At 39.9% G+C, this 15,764-nt stretch overlaps 4 protein-coding genes across 4 annotated transcripts; all 4 read left to right on the plus strand.

Annotated features, from left to right (window-relative positions):
* The first annotated feature begins 694 nt into the window (after positions 1-694).
* LOC117388940 (olfactory receptor 10A7-like) lies at positions 695-1,633 on the plus strand. The gene has a single exon (XM_033986496.1). It carries the CDS (start codon positions 695-697, stop codon positions 1,631-1,633), a length of 939 nt encoding a protein of 312 aa, XP_033842387.1.
* A 1,724-nt stretch (positions 1,634-3,357) lies between these two features.
* On the plus strand, positions 3,358-4,299 carry LOC117388942 (olfactory receptor 10A3-like). Its single transcript, XM_033986497.1, has one exon. The coding sequence runs from the start codon at positions 3,358-3,360 to the stop codon at positions 4,297-4,299; it is 942 nt and encodes a 313-aa protein (XP_033842388.1).
* Positions 4,300-8,799: 4,500 nt separating this feature from the next.
* Positions 8,800-9,762, plus strand: LOC117388943 (olfactory receptor-like protein OLF4). The gene has a single exon (XM_033986498.1). It carries the CDS (start codon positions 8,800-8,802, stop codon positions 9,760-9,762), a length of 963 nt encoding a protein of 320 aa, XP_033842389.1.
* A 1,082-nt stretch (positions 9,763-10,844) lies between these two features.
* Positions 10,845-11,777, plus strand: LOC117388944 (putative gustatory receptor clone PTE01). The gene has a single exon (XM_033986499.1). The coding sequence runs from the start codon at positions 10,845-10,847 to the stop codon at positions 11,775-11,777; it is 933 nt and encodes a 310-aa protein (XP_033842390.1).
* Positions 11,778-15,764: the final 3,987 nt, after the last annotated feature.

A 15,764-nucleotide genomic window follows, 5' to 3' on the forward strand; every position in this document is an offset into this window, starting at 1 on the left:
TACCACACTACTTTACAAATTGATGTTGGTTGATTCCCACTGTTTAGTTGACCTGTGATACAAATTGCTATGGGGCCTTTATTCTCTCCTGTAAACTTGTGGTCACTGAATAAAATTATAAAGGTATGTGGACTAAGATAAATTAATGGTAGAGCTTTTTCCATGGAGATGTTTTGCTTTGCATGGAATGTTCCACAGTAAGACAGTAAAGTTGTCTATCTAGAATTGTTATTTTGATTACCCTAAAATACCTAGAAAAGGATGCATTCTTTACTATGATCAAGGTTGTCTCTGCACAGACCCGATCTGTAACACAGCCTGGTGGTGCCTTCATAGAGATAGCTGTTTAATGCCATACTGTGCAACATTTCAGGCATCTCCATGGAGAAAAGTTGTGAGCAGATGCTGTGGGTATTCCAAGTTACCAAGTTTTATCATATGTCATTACTCAAGGGAATCTAACTGGGACTGTGCCATTGCACAAAAGATGCCATCCTCTAATGTGAACTGCACAGAGATGTAACCCAGTGCATGGACCTCGCCAACTGTTCCGAGCATTTCAGGACACACTTCAAAACATTTCCAATTGTTTTGCATCTAGAACATATAGCATTTTGAGAATAATAATATAAATTCTTATTCTAAAATTGTGCATAGGCTTAACCATTGTAATTTAGATTGCTGATTGCATGTTATGGACAATAGTACTGCATCTTTATACTTTAACCTTACTATGTTCAGGACCCTAGACACTTACAAATATCCAGTTTTTGTCTTCTTCCTCCTGCTCTATGTCTTCATCACATTCGCCAACCTTATTTTAATAACTGTCATATCGCAGGAGAAGTCTCTGCATGAGCCTATGTATATATTCATTGCCTGTTTATCTTTCAATGCTTTATATGGCTCTGCTGGATTCTTCCCCAGGTTTTTAATGGACCTACTTTCTGACACTCACCTCATCTCACGACCAGCTTGTTTTACTCAGATCTATGTTATTTACAGTTACGCCTCCTTTGAACTAACCTTACTCGGAATAATGGCATATGACAGGTATGTTGCTGTCTGCCACCCTTTGCACTATCACAGAAAAATGCAGTTAAAAATAGTCATAGTATTGGCTCTATTTGCTTGGCTTTGTCCTCCCTGTTTAATTATTCCTGTTATTTATTTAGCAACCACACTTCCTCTATGTGGAAATAAGCTCCACAAAGTCTACTGTGCCAATTGGAACATAGTCAAGTTATCTTGCATCTCAACAGCCAAAAATAATATTTCGGGAATGTTTGTAACGATTGCTACAGTTTTCTGTCCTCTGTTCTTTGTCTTGTTCACATACTTTCGGATTATAATAATTTGCTGGAAAAAATCCTCTGAATTTAAAGGCAAAGTGTTGCAAAAATGTCTGCCACATATAATTTCTTTTGCAACGTATTCCATTACAGCGTTTTGTGATATTACTTTAAGCCGATATAATCCAGATGAGATCAGTCCATATTTGGTCATTTTTTTATCCCTAGAGTTTGTTGTTATTCCTCCTATTCTGAACCCACTGGTATATGGCCTGAAGTTACCCGAGATAAGGAGACATGTAGTGAGGATGTTGTCCAAACAAACCTCTCATGATTATTGACTTTATTCGTTCATTAAATAGTCGATAGAATAATATTTATCAGCTCCTACAGATGAATACTGTCATTATGTCCTTGGACAAGACACTTAACCTGTGTATGGGAGAATGGTTCCTTGCTGTAATTTTGGTGGCATTTTGTTTGGCATCTTTAAATCACATTTTTATTTTTTATTTTTGACAGTATCTGTGAACTTACCGGTAGTTTCTTACTCTTAATTGTGAATGCAATGTGTGCTTATTGGTTTTAAATGCTTCTGAAATTAAATGTTGCTTGACTAGCCTATATTGAGATGACATCGTAGTGAGTAAGTGGGACGTCACTGAAGGCCCAAGGGTGAAATGCATATTTATACAGCATATCAAAATATGTTAAAATTTGTTCTTGTGACAGGCTACTACATAAATGAGTGTCAGGTTTAGGCAAATAGCTTTTCAGTGCTGCATCAACAAATAGTATATTTCTGCATTTAAAATGTAAATTGTAAATCTGATCATGGTTATTTAGCATATATCCTGGTCCTAACAACAACAAAACTTGAATTGACTCTTTGTTGTGAATTGAAAGAGGGGATTCTGACCAGACGAGAGCCGAATCTTCAGCTGTTTCTGCTCAGATCTGATGAAATCCAAACTACAGGAGCTGAAATATCATTTGCTGGTCATTTATTGTATGTGGCAGCCAACACTGACCGTTTCTGAGGCATTAAAAAGAAACATGAAAAGAATCAAACTTTAATTTTTTGTTTCTTTTTCTTGACATATTAGATACTAAAAATATACAGTGGGGATTTTGGATATCTTATTTAGTATTTGAGTAAACTAGAGTAAACTTTTGGAGTTAAAACCTGAATAAATCAGACTTGGAATTAGAAATAAAGAAATCCTTCTGTATGTTTTGTCAAAACATACAGTTAAGTACAAGATTGGTGTAGGTGCTACTTTAAGGGGTGATCTTTATGTCCCTATGGGGGGAAAAATGCATTTTCAGAAAACAGCCTTTGAAGTTACATGGTACCATATAACTCTATGGAGGCAAGTTGATTAAATTAAATATTAAAACATCTTTCAATGCAGGAGAATTCTGTTGTTTCTACATGAAAGCTTATATGCTAAGAGACCAAACTAACCAAGAAACAACAATTGAAAACACACACACGCACGCGTGCGCACCCCCCCCCCCCCACAACCACACCTACACACACCCCCACACACACACCCCCACACACACACACACCCCTACACACACCTACACACACACACCCACACCCCCCCCACCCCCCCACACCCACCCACCCACACACACACCCACACACACACACCCCCACACACACCCCCCCACACACACACACCCACACACATATATATAATTTGTTAATAATCCTAATGATAATTTAATTTGTTAATAATCCTAATGATATTAATGGCTGTTTGAGAGTCACTGCTATTTCCTAAATCTCAAGTGTACTGAAGTGAAGTCATTCTTTCATTGGGCAGGCAAATAATCTCAAGTGGAATTTTAGATCTGTCAGTTAGATATATAAGCCTTGTTCATACATCTGCTACCCACTGCTGGTCTTATGTGTCAGTGCACCATCATCTGCAGCGTCTATGTTTTTTACAAAATAGAAGAATTATGTATTTATATTATCACTGAGAGGTTTGTAGGCAAAAGTATACATCCCCATTTTTTGGACTGACTTTAGATCTTTCTCATTGCATGTTTTATGGGGGGAAACACTACTCAGTTCCTGTTCTTTAACTTAACCATGTTCTTAAAAATTGAAGTTTACCGCTACCCTGCCTTTGTCTTGTGCCTGTTGATATATTGTTTTATCCTGTTTGCCAATCTGGTTGTGATCACTGTTATTTCACGTGAGAGGTCTCTACACGAGCCAATGTACTTATTCATTGCTTGCTTGTCTTTCAATGCTTTGTATGGCTCTACTGGATTTTTCCCCAGGTTTTTGATGGATCTACTTTCTGACACTCACCTCATCTCACGGCCAGCTTGTTTCATTCAGGTGTATACTATTTACAGCTTTGTGGGCTGTGACTTAATGATACTTGGGGTCATGGCATATGATAGATATGCTGCTGTATGCTATCCTTTACACTATCACAGGAAAATGAACTTGAATACGTTTGCTATATTAGCAGTAGTGACCTATATCTATCCTTTTGTTATCGTAATAGCATGCGTTTTGCTATCAGCTAAGCTTCCATTATGTGGCAACAAAATACACAAAGTGTACTGTGCTAACTGGAATATAGTCAAACTCTCTTGTGTTTCCACAGCTCTTAATAACATGGTAGGGATGCTTCTATCCATAACTGTTGTCTTTATCCCCCTCTTATTTGTATTGTACACATATTTACGGATTGTCACTATTTGTTGGAAAGCCTCCTCAGAATATAAAGGTAAAATTTTCCAAAACTGCTTACCACATATTATATCGTTCACAACTTTTTGTCTTGCATCATTTTGTGATGTCATTTTGAGTCGCATTGACCTGGAGATGATTAATCCAGTCCTTGCTGTTATTTTATCAATGGAAGTTGTTATAATTACTCCGATTGTGAATCCTCTTGTGTATGGGCTGAAGTTACCAGAAATAAGAAAACAAAGTTTTAAGATGCTATTCTTAACACCTAAATACTGTAAATAAGATTAATGTAAAATGTATAGAAATTAATCTACTACACTCTTTTATCAAGATTCTGATGGTTATATAACAATAAATCAACAATGCCTGAATCTTTCTAGCATCTACTCATCATTATATAGCTATGTATATTATATATAAATGTACATGTTTTAAGAATTGTAAGGTTGACAGCAGTGTTTTCAAATATATTTATTTATTTTGAAAGAAATTTCTTTCTTTCTTCTTCTTTTATATCACAGCAGGGAGGCGCATCACTCTCAGAGTTAAAGGAAAACAATATTCTCAGTGAAAACAGTCTACTCCATTCAGTGTAGTGAAGAGTGCAGTGAGCATTACATTGGAGAAACTAAACAGCCACTCCATGTAAGACCAACACCAAATAACCAACACCGTGGCGAGAGCTCCTCTGGACCCCAGTCTGCCGCACATCTCCATCTCAAAGCCTTGAACCACTCCTTTGAAGATAGTGAGGTACAGATCTTAACCAGAGAAAAGAAATGGTTTGAGAGGGGAGTTAAAGAGTTAAAGTTACTATTTTTGTCAGGAAAGACAATGGGGTCTTGAGACATAATCTATCCCCCATCTATAACTCTGTCCTCAGACACTAAACAAACTATATATAAAATACAACTCAGTCACATCCACAGTGTTACCCACACACACTAAAATACATAAGGCTATGTATGAGGGTGAGTTCAGATGAACCAATTGAGGAAGTATCCTCAGAGAAGCCTCTACACCAAGAGCAGAGAGCCGCCCGCTGCCTTCAGGACAGCAACACAGGGCCCAGGGGATAGATGAGGACCAAAACATCAACCTTCCACCAGAAGCCCACGGGACAGGCCCCAACAGCGTCAGCTAACCATAGTTTCCAGAGGAAAAACGAGAGATCCTAAAAGTGAAAACACAATGTACAGAAAAAAAAAAAAAAGCTAAGAACTAGAATATAAAATAGGGGTGGGGTCTCAGTGAGAATACAGTTTCAGTTAAAAATAGACAGTCAAGTTTGTGGTCTAAAATCAGGTTGTTTACAATAAAGGACTTATTCAGCAGAGAGCGGACATTTAAAAGAACCATGTTTATGGAAGATATGGCCTGATTAATAACAGGATTTAGTGGAAGATGATCTTTGAAGAGAAATTTGAGATTATTGGTGTTGATCAAATTATAGGATTTATGTATAGGTGTCATAATGCAGGCAAATTGGACCAAGAGATGCAGGACTCGGGGAAAGGTTTACAGTGTTTATTTAGAATAAGTGATAAATTCAACAATAATGAAGGTAGATCTGGTGATGAGCCGTGGGCGAGGTGCGGGCCAGGGTCCTGGGCGGAACGTGGAGTGGGAAGGAGACAACGGTACAGGCAGTACAGGAGCAGGGAGCAGAGTGCGAGCCAGGGTCTGGGGTCGTGGAGTTCAGAGACAGAGACAAGGCGAGCAGAGCCAGAACGAGGAGCAGGGTGCAAGGCAGGGTCCAGTGACGTGGAGTGCAGAGGCAAGACAAGACAGACTGTTCCAGGGCTGGGTAGCAGGGTCGGAGCAGAGCCTGGAGCGAGGAAGCTGGGACGGTCCAGGGAGCAAGATCTGGAGGGTAGCACAAAAACCAATAAGCGAGGTAACAGTGAGCAAAAATACAAAAAGCAAGGACAAGCAAGATAATCACATTGACACACGGACGATCTGGCACCGAGTGTCTGGTCCTGGCTCCTCTTATCCCACGGCAGGCGGCGTTGATTGCGCTGATGAGTTCCAGGTGCATGCGGGAGGAGCCAGGAGCTCCGCGCAGCTCCGGCTCAGGCAGGTGAGGGAGGGGAAGAAGCAAGACAGGAGGCAAAACAGGGAGCAAGAATAACATGGACCATGACAATAGGCCACTCTCTGCTGATGATTACTGGAATGTGGAAAATTGGACATGATTGATTGGAGTTTGTTGGAACAGTGTATGTTGAGTGTGTGGTGTGAGGATTGTACCTTCATGCTGATTCCAGGGTGAGTTATATGTTGTGTGAGAGGAGGTGGGATCCAGATAACCTGAATTATTGGGAATAATCCTTCAGATAGATGGGTCTGTTAAGATAATAACCTGACCTAGTAATTAGTAACATTAGCTTCTGCGATTACAATAGGTGGTGTATTAGTCACTGTCACAATATGAGCAGGTGGAGTAGGTGGGCAGTTTCTGAGATGACAACAGTTTCTCCAGTTCAAGCTCATAAGATCTGAGTCTAACACAGTGGTTCTTAACCTTGTTGGAGGTACTGAACCCCACCGGTTTCATATGCACATTCACCGAACCCTTGTTTATTGAAATAAATAAATAAATAAATAAATAAATAAATATATATAAAATATATATATATATATATATATATATATATATATATATATATATATATATATATATATATATATATATATATATATATATATATATATATATACACCTGCTGCTGACCCCTGTGCGCACAGCGTCTGAAAATCAGGGCTGTGTCTTTATGCAGGACTGTGAGCTGTGTCTGTGTCTGTGAGGCGTGAGCAGTGTTTGTTTTTAACATTGTTCCGCGAGTGTGACGCTTATTTTGATCAATGAAAAATATGAAAATGTATTGTAAATATAGTGTATTTTAATATTTCAAGATCACAATAATCTTCCAATTTAAACTACAATAAAAAAGAACTAACACAAATAAAATACATTTCAATTAAATACTTGAAATTTATTTTCCCAAGCCACGGAGAGCTGCAGTATAAGGATGAAAGAGCCACGGGTTGCCGACCCCTGCGCTAATGAATATTTACTGCAAATCAGTGCGACCGCTGCTGTTGCGTTTGAGAGACCAGGTCAGAAACGCATGGCTTCACCTTGGCAAGTGCCACTCTCATGTCATTTTCACAGCAAAGTCTGTTCATTTTCTTCATTTTTATGTCGTTTTATGTTTTTATGCTGTTTAAATGGCTCATTTAAGTTGGGCAGGTACTTCGATAGACACATTAAAGGGTGCATTTGTTGAATTGGGCCAACGTCGGAAGACGCTCGCAGTCCGCGAATCATATGAGTCGGGTGTGTGTCTTGACCTCCGCCGAACCCCTGAGACTAACTCACCGAACCCCTAGGGTTCAATCGAACTCAGGTTAAGAACCACTGGTCTAACAGGTGTAATCACTGAAGCAACTTTGCAAGTTTTATATGGGTCAAAAGTTTGGACTCGCACACTGTCCTCTTCATTAAAAGTCCTTTGGAGAATGATTGTAATATTTCCCCTGTCTGCACCTGTTGTTGATCAGTGCCTGTTGTTTGTCACCTTCGGCTCCAACAGTGACTCTTTTGTAGGAAGAAGGGTCCGGTTCGTTCAACTCAGAAGCTGTTGGACTGGCCTTGTGGTGAGACATTGGAATGTTGTGATTGTCTAGTATTTCCAAGAATGGATCCTATCTTGCTGCTGCGGCTTTCTGCATAAGGTGTTTTGCAGTTCTGACAGCAAATTCAGTCTTTCCGTTGCTTTGTGGTACCCAGGAGCATCCCTGTGGACTGACATCACTAGCAAAAGGGACATTGGACAGATAGGTAAACTGATCTGCAAAGCTGAGCTGTGAGTGGAAGACATTTGTCACAGTGAGGGACAGGAGGACACTGGACAAACTGCTCTCATCATGGACAACCCTGCACACCCACTGCACCAGACTATAGAGGAACAGCTCTGCTCAAACAGTGAAAGATACAGGACTACATTCGTACTATACTCCATACAACTGTACAACAATTCAACCTTAAGTAATAGATAACCTTATGTCATGTCATTCATCTTTGCACTGTTTCCCCTTACCTCCTTAGGTGACTTATTTGAATATATTCACAGAGTAGAATTTCAGGCAAGCAGATTTTCTGTCAATCTAAGTAGCGCTGGTGTTCTTGTATGTACTTTGTTTATTGAGGAGAAATATAGAGCCACCTTTAAGCCACTTTCAATAATTTCTTTTCATTTCATTTTTTACTTCCACTCATCACAAAACTGACTCACTCTCAAAAACATAGAAAACATGCATCCTTACTGGGAGGCCTGCTCATATCCATGGAAATGTTGTTCATTGGTTGTAATATTCCACAGAATGGCATAATACTTATCTTTATCCTCCATGGAGAATGTTCATACGTATGGTTTAAGTTTCAATTTCAACTCATTACACGGTGTTACTTTAAGTTTTTAGTCATTTGTAGAAATTTTACATCCTTGGGAATCTTTTTATATGAAGATTTTGGTGTAAAACTACTAATGACAACATAAATTAAGTCATAATTTGTTATATGCAGTTTTTACATTTATTGCTCTTCACCAGTACTTGTTATTGTTGCCATCTATGGACATTTGTTATCTGTCCCAATTGCCCCAATCCCAGAAGTTTAGTTTAGATTGCACACACAGGTATAAATATGAGCGTAAAGGAGTGGATGAGTGTAGATGTGAGTAAAGATGTTCCTTGAGGACAGTGTAAGCTCTGGACATGGATAATGCTTCTGCTGTCCGACTTTTCACACTCTCAGGACTAAATGAAACAATGCCCTATAGAGTCACACTTTTTTCTCTCACTTTGGCTTACTATTGTGTAATTTTATTTGCAAATATTTTCCTCATTGTTATAATTGTTTTAGATTCAAATCTACATGAGCCTATGTATATTTTACTGTGTAGTTTCTGTTTTAATGCGTTGTATGGGACAGCTGGTTTCTACCCCAAATTTCTTATTGATTTACAAACTACATCTCCAGAAATCTCATATGATGCTTGTCTCCTCCAGGCTTTTATCATGTACTCTTTTGCCTGCAGTGACTTGTCCATTTTAGCAGTTATGGCGTATGACAGGTATCTGGCCATATGTCAGCCTTTGCACTACCACTCTATCATGACTAAAAAGAGACTCTCTCAGTTAATATGCATCTCTTGGCTCACACCATGGTGCATTTTTGCTCTCAATGTTATCCTCACGTCTCAACTTCAGCTATGTGGCGCACACATTCAAAGGATGCTATGTGTGAACTGGGTGATTGTTAAACTTGCCTGTCCCAAAGCAAATGTTTTTCCAAATAGTGTTACTGCCTATTGTACTATGTTCATATATACGGGACATGGCGTCTTTGTTGTATGGACTTACATGCACATGATAAAAACCTGCATTAGGTCTAAGGATGACCGAGTGAAGTTCATGCAGACCTGTGTGCCACATCTTACATCTATGCTCACTTTTGTTTGCACAATACTCTTTGACTTAATGCACATGCGCTTTGGACCTGAAAATCTACCACAGCATTTGAAAAACTTTATTGCCATTGAGTTCATTCTTGTTCCTCCATTTGTAAATCCTTTGATCTATGGGTTTAAACTAACTAAAATCCGAAACAGAATAGAGGGTATTTTCTGTGTTAAAAGTAAATTACACTTACCAGCACAAACAGGTAATTGTTCATAGAATATGTAATAAGAACTAGAAAAAAATACTATGTACAGTGCATCAATTTACTATGCATTGTAACGTTTACTACAATAGTAATACAGTTATTTGTACACATTTTTTAAACTTGCCATGTTTTCCAAGAATTTCCTAACCGGAAGAGCAAGGACACTGACCAGGGGGTATTTGTATTGAGGAAATTATTAAGGAAATATTTATTGTATTTTTAAATGAAATGTGCTTGGTAGAAATATTTACATCCTTACAATGTTTTCCTTTGATGATTTTGGTGAAAATTCTTATTTAAACTAGCTCTTATAGGCTATACTTTTATACTTATAGTTATTATCCCTGGCCCAATGCAATAAATACAATAATAATCTAAATATATAATAATACAAATAACTTCTGTTTGTCAAGTGCCTTTCAAGACTCGAGGCAGTAGGTGGAATTTAGCTGATTCTCTATGTCTGAGCAAAACTGTCCGAACATAATTTATTGCTTTATAAATGCAAAGCACCTTTATGAATGTGTGATATGAGAAAAAAATAACAAAAAACAAAAAAACAAATATAGTTGCGTAACTCAAGAAAGCCATACAACAGCCAGAGAAGTAATGTGCAACAACTAAACTTTTAAACAGACATTGCTGCTGAGGTCTTATGGGATTCATCGATTACTTCATTTCACTAATGCCATACTGTCGAAGATCTCTGTGAGCAGATAGCATATTTTAACCTTTAAAGCTTTTAAAGCACCTTTACAACTAGTTTAAAAGTCCATGTTTCATATGCACATTTATTTCCGTAACCTCCTGATCGTTTGACTGGTACATGATAATTTATCTCATCATGCAAAATATACAAACAGACAATAAATTAGTTGTGTGATTAATGTTAGGTAGGTAAAAAAAAAAACATTATAATGAAGAATAAATGAACATTTTACATTTACAGTATGGAGGTGCAACTTTTTTTTTTTTTTTATCTCTCCCAATTGCACTAGCCCCAGATGATTTGTTTTGATTCTGAACAGTATAAGTATGAGAGATATCGAGGAGGTCTTGTAAAGATGGGCACATGAATCAGTGGCTGTACAGAATGGATAATGTTTCAACTGTGAGACTCTTCACTCTGTCTGGACTGAATGAGACAATGACTTTTAGGCTGACACTTTTCTCTCTAACTTTGGTGTATTACTGCCTTATTCTGTTTTTCAATATCTCTATTATTCTTATAATTGTTCTAGATTCAAATCTACATGAGCCTATGTATATTTTACTGTGTAGTTTCTGTTTTAATGCATTGTATGGGACAGCTGGTTTCTACCCCAAATTTCTTATTGATTTACAAACTACATCTCCAGAAATCTCATATGATGCTTGTCTCCTCCAGGCTTTTATCATGTACTCTTTTGCCTGCAGTGACTTGTCCATTTTAGCAGTTATGGCGTATGACAGGTATCTGGCCATATGTCAGCCTTTGCACTACCACTCTATCATGACTAAAAAGAGACTCTCTCAATTGGTATGTTTCTCTTGGCTCACACCATGTTGCATTTTAGGAATCAATATTGCTCTTACATCTCAACTGACATTATGTAGCTCACATATTCACAGGCTGTTTTGTGCAAATTGGATTATTGTAAAACTGCGCTGTATTACGTCTGATACCTCTGTACACAATGTTATTGCATATGCCACTATAATCATTTACTTTTGCCATGGCATCTTTATAGTTTGGACTTACATGCACATGGTTAAAACATGCGTGCGCTCAAAGGAGGACAGAGGGAGGTTTTTGCAGACTTGTGTGCCACATCTAGCCTCCATGCTAACCTTTGTTTTTACAATATTATTTGATGTGATGCATATGAGATTTGGGTCAGATTATCTCCCACATCACTTTCAAAACTTTATTGCCATAGAGTTTCTCCTTTTCCCTCCATTTGTCAATCCTTTAATATATGGGTTCAAACTAACTAAAATTAGAAACAGAATAGGGGGGTTGGTATATGTTAGAAAGAGTAAATAAAAAATCAATCAATCAATGTACGATTCCATATTTCCCTTGTCCTTGAGGCTTACAAGATAATGAAGATTATTTTTGTAAATGCACTAGTTCAATAAAATTGGTAATAAAAGGGGATGTTTGTGAATTTGTAACAATATTATATTTTCTTACAGAACTTAACACTCATACAGCTACAAATTTATAAACAAAGTAATTCCTACAAAGTGAGGAATTAGTGCTGACATATGCCTAGAGACCAAAGTGAGGAATTAGTGCTGACATATGCCTAGAGACCTGATGGTTAGTACACTGTTTATCTTTCAAAATGTTTTCAATACATTGAAGCCACAATTTGTGGGTCCAAAACAACTTTCTCAGACTGATTGAAGTCATTGTCTTTGACCCACTGAAACATTGACTAGAACAATGAAGTAGAAACACTTCAGTCCTTGCTCAGAGAATAGACTATTTTTATGTTGATTCATGGCCTAGCCTTCAGTAGATTTTTGTTAATGCAATATGGACAGAGGACCAGGGACCGGCCTCCTGCTAGTGCCCACAGTCAGGACAAAACATGCAGAATCAGAATCAGACTTTCAGTTTTATGCAGCTAAAAGCTTATATATATATATATATATATATATATATATATATATATATATATATATATATATATATATATATATATATATATATATATATATATATATATACGCATACATACATAATCAAACAGTGAGCTAGATTCACTGCTAGTGTATGTGAAATGGAAGATCTGGATGAAGCAGTGGAGTGACAGTGGCTTGAGAGGAGCCTGTCTGGACTAGGATCTGTGCCACTGAGTGACACTGTTAGTGGAATAACGGGACTGTTATCCGTGTGTGAAGGAACATGTAGCTGTCCTGGACCTACTCCGCCTCAAGGAGCTACAACACACGTTTATTCAGAAAAGATGTGGTTTCCATCTGTGAGGTGAGTGTGCTGTTCTAATGCAGGGCTGTGTTTAAGGGGATGTTTGTGACACATGGGGCACATAAGTGCACATGTCTAACCAGTGCACCTGTCAGACTAGTGCACCTGTCTGACCAGTTAGTATCTCTTCGTGAATGTACATCTTGTGTTGTAAGTGCATTGTACATGTGTAGAGCTGTGTCACTCATATGGTTTCTAGATGCATAATGATAATTACATAGATAACTTTGGTACTGAAGGCTCAGCTGCATAAGTGAAGTGTAGGAGAAGGACAAATTTATGAAGAAACAAATAGCTCACTGACTAGCCCTGTTTGTACAAACAGGGTGTCAAATACAGTCCAATATATACAAATAAACTTTGTGTTAACATTAACTCCCCAACCGGAGATTGCGTACATAGCCCCAATAAGTATCACGCTGAGCGAGGCAGCGACTGACCTGAAAGATAAGATCATGGCTTGAATGAACACAAGGTAACCCCAATGCCACTTGCAGAGACTAAGTGAAGTACCATCTAAAAGTCTCCTAGAAGATGTGAATGCAGCATTGAGAGCGATCTCTACGTCAATGGAGCTGTACAAACATCAATAGGACTCCATAGCACAGACACAGAAATATACAGCACAGACATTGGAATGTTATTAAGGCTTGAGAAGTGGTGACAAAGAGAGGGTAGGTAGTCCACACAGAAGGGGTCTCCCTCCCAGAAGGGACAATAGCAGACATTGAGGACAGTTACAAGTACCTTGGTATCCCACAAGCAAATGGCACCCTTGAAGAGGAAACAAAGAAAGCAGCCATGGTCAAATACCTCAGACAAGTAAGACAAGTCCTAAGGAGTCAGCTCAATGGCAAGAACAAGACCCAGGCAATAAACAGCTACGCCCCGCGGATACCCAGCAAGATACCCAGCAAGAATCATAAGCTGGCCAAAGGAGGAGATACAGACCACAGATGTTAAGACTCGAAAGCTCCTGACCATGCAGGGCGGGTTCTATCCCAAAGCCAGCACCCTGAGACTGTCCGCGCGCTGTAAGGAAGGAGACCGTGGACTAGTGAATGTGAGAGCCATAGTCCAGGATGAAACATCCAAGATTCATAAGTACATCAAGGACAAGGCCCCAACAGATGACGTGCTCAGCGAATGTCTCAGACAGTGGAGCACAGAGGAAGAGGTGCTGGAGGAACCATCATGGGAGGGCAAGCCCCTGCATGGGATATACCACCGAAACATAACTGAAGTTTGGTTTAGTTTATTAGTTTATTTGAAGGGACAGTGTGCAAAAAACATTAATAGATGTTTTGCACCAGATTATAGCCGAAGCTAGTTTCCGTCTGTAGTCCCTGAACAGGTGAAAAATACAATACAATATAAAATATAAGCAATATAATACAATACAATATAAAATGTGAGCAATATAACACAGGAACAATATACAAATATACAGTAAAGTAAATATAAGTCAAAAGTGCAATGTGTGATGTGATGTAATGTAATGTAATATAATGTAGTGTAATGTTATGTAATGTTATGTAATGTAATGTAGTAACACTATAGGTTGGTAATCTGGGGGCCATCAGATGATACCCACGAGGGTAACATCTGATGGCAATGTACCCGTCAAAGTTAAAAAGTTAAAAGTGCAATGTGCAATGTAATGTAATGTTGTACCCGTCCAAGATAAAAGTTAAAAGTGCAATGTGCAATGTGCAATGTAATGTTGTAACATTTGATCTGGTAATCTGCGGGCCATCAGGTGATACCCACAAGGGTAACACCTGAAGTGGCTGATATCAAGAAATCTGGACGAGAAAACTGGACTGAAGGACAGCACAGAGGCATTCATCCTGGCTGCACAGGAACAGGTCTTGAGCATCAGAGTGATAGAGGGCCAGGTCTACCACACTAGACAAGACCCAAGGTGTAGGCTGTGCAAAGAGGCCCCTGAGACAATCCAGCACATAATTGCAGGGTGTAAGATGCTGGCAGGGAAAGCATACATGGAGCGGCATAACCAAGTGGTGGGCATAGTGTACAGAAACATCTGTGCAGAGTACGGACTGGAAACCCCAAGATCAAGGAGGGAAACACCTCCAAAGGTAGTGGAGAATGATCGAGCCAAGATCCTGTGGGACTTCCAGACACAGACTGACAGAATGGTATTGGCAAACCAACCGGGCATTGTGGTGGTGGACAGACCTGGCAGGCCCAAGCGCATTGTGAGGGTCTGCTGGGAACGTCTGGCGGAGCCCTCTGTCAGGGGGGTCTTCAACTCCCACATCCGGGAGAGCTTCTCCCTGATCCCGGGGGAGGTTGGAGACATGGACTCCGAGTGGGCCATGTTCTCCACCTCTATTGTCGATGCGGCTGCTCGTAGCTGTGGTCGTAAGGTCTGCGGTGCTTGTCGCGGCGGCAATCCCCGAACCCGGTGGTGGACACCGGAAGTAAGGGATGCCGTCAAGCTGAAGAAGGAGTCCTATCGAGCCTTGTTGGCTCGTGGGACTCCTGAGGCAGCTGATGAGTACCGGTGGGCCAAGCGTGCCGCGGCTCGGGCAGTCACAGAGGCAAAAACTCGGGGTTGGGAGGAGTTCAGGGAAGCCATGGAGGAGGATTATCGGACGGCCTCAAAGAGATTCTGGCAAACCGTCCGACGCCTCAGGAGGGGGAAGCAGTGCTTCACCAACACTGTTTACAGTGCAGGTGGAGAGCTGCTGACCTCGACTGGGGATGTTGTCGGGCGATGGAAGGAATACTTTGAGGATCTCCTCAATCCCACTGTCACGTCTTCCGAGGAGGAAGCAGAAACTGGGGACCCAGAGGCGGACTCGTCCATCACCCTGGCTGAAGTCACTGAGGTGGTTGGCAAGCTCCTCGGTGGCAAGGCTCCGGGGGTGGATGAGATCCGTCCTGAGTACCTCAAGTCTCTGGATGTTGTGGGACTGTCTTGGCTGACACGTCTCTGCAACATCGCGTGGCGGTCGAGGACAGTACCTGTGGAATGGCAGACCGGGGTGGTGGTCCCTCTGTATAAGA

Source organism: Periophthalmus magnuspinnatus, chromosome 21, assembly GCF_009829125.3.
Source record: "Periophthalmus magnuspinnatus isolate fPerMag1 chromosome 21, fPerMag1.2.pri, whole genome shotgun sequence".
NCBI lineage: Eukaryota > Metazoa > Chordata > Actinopteri > Gobiiformes > Gobiidae > Periophthalmus > Periophthalmus magnuspinnatus.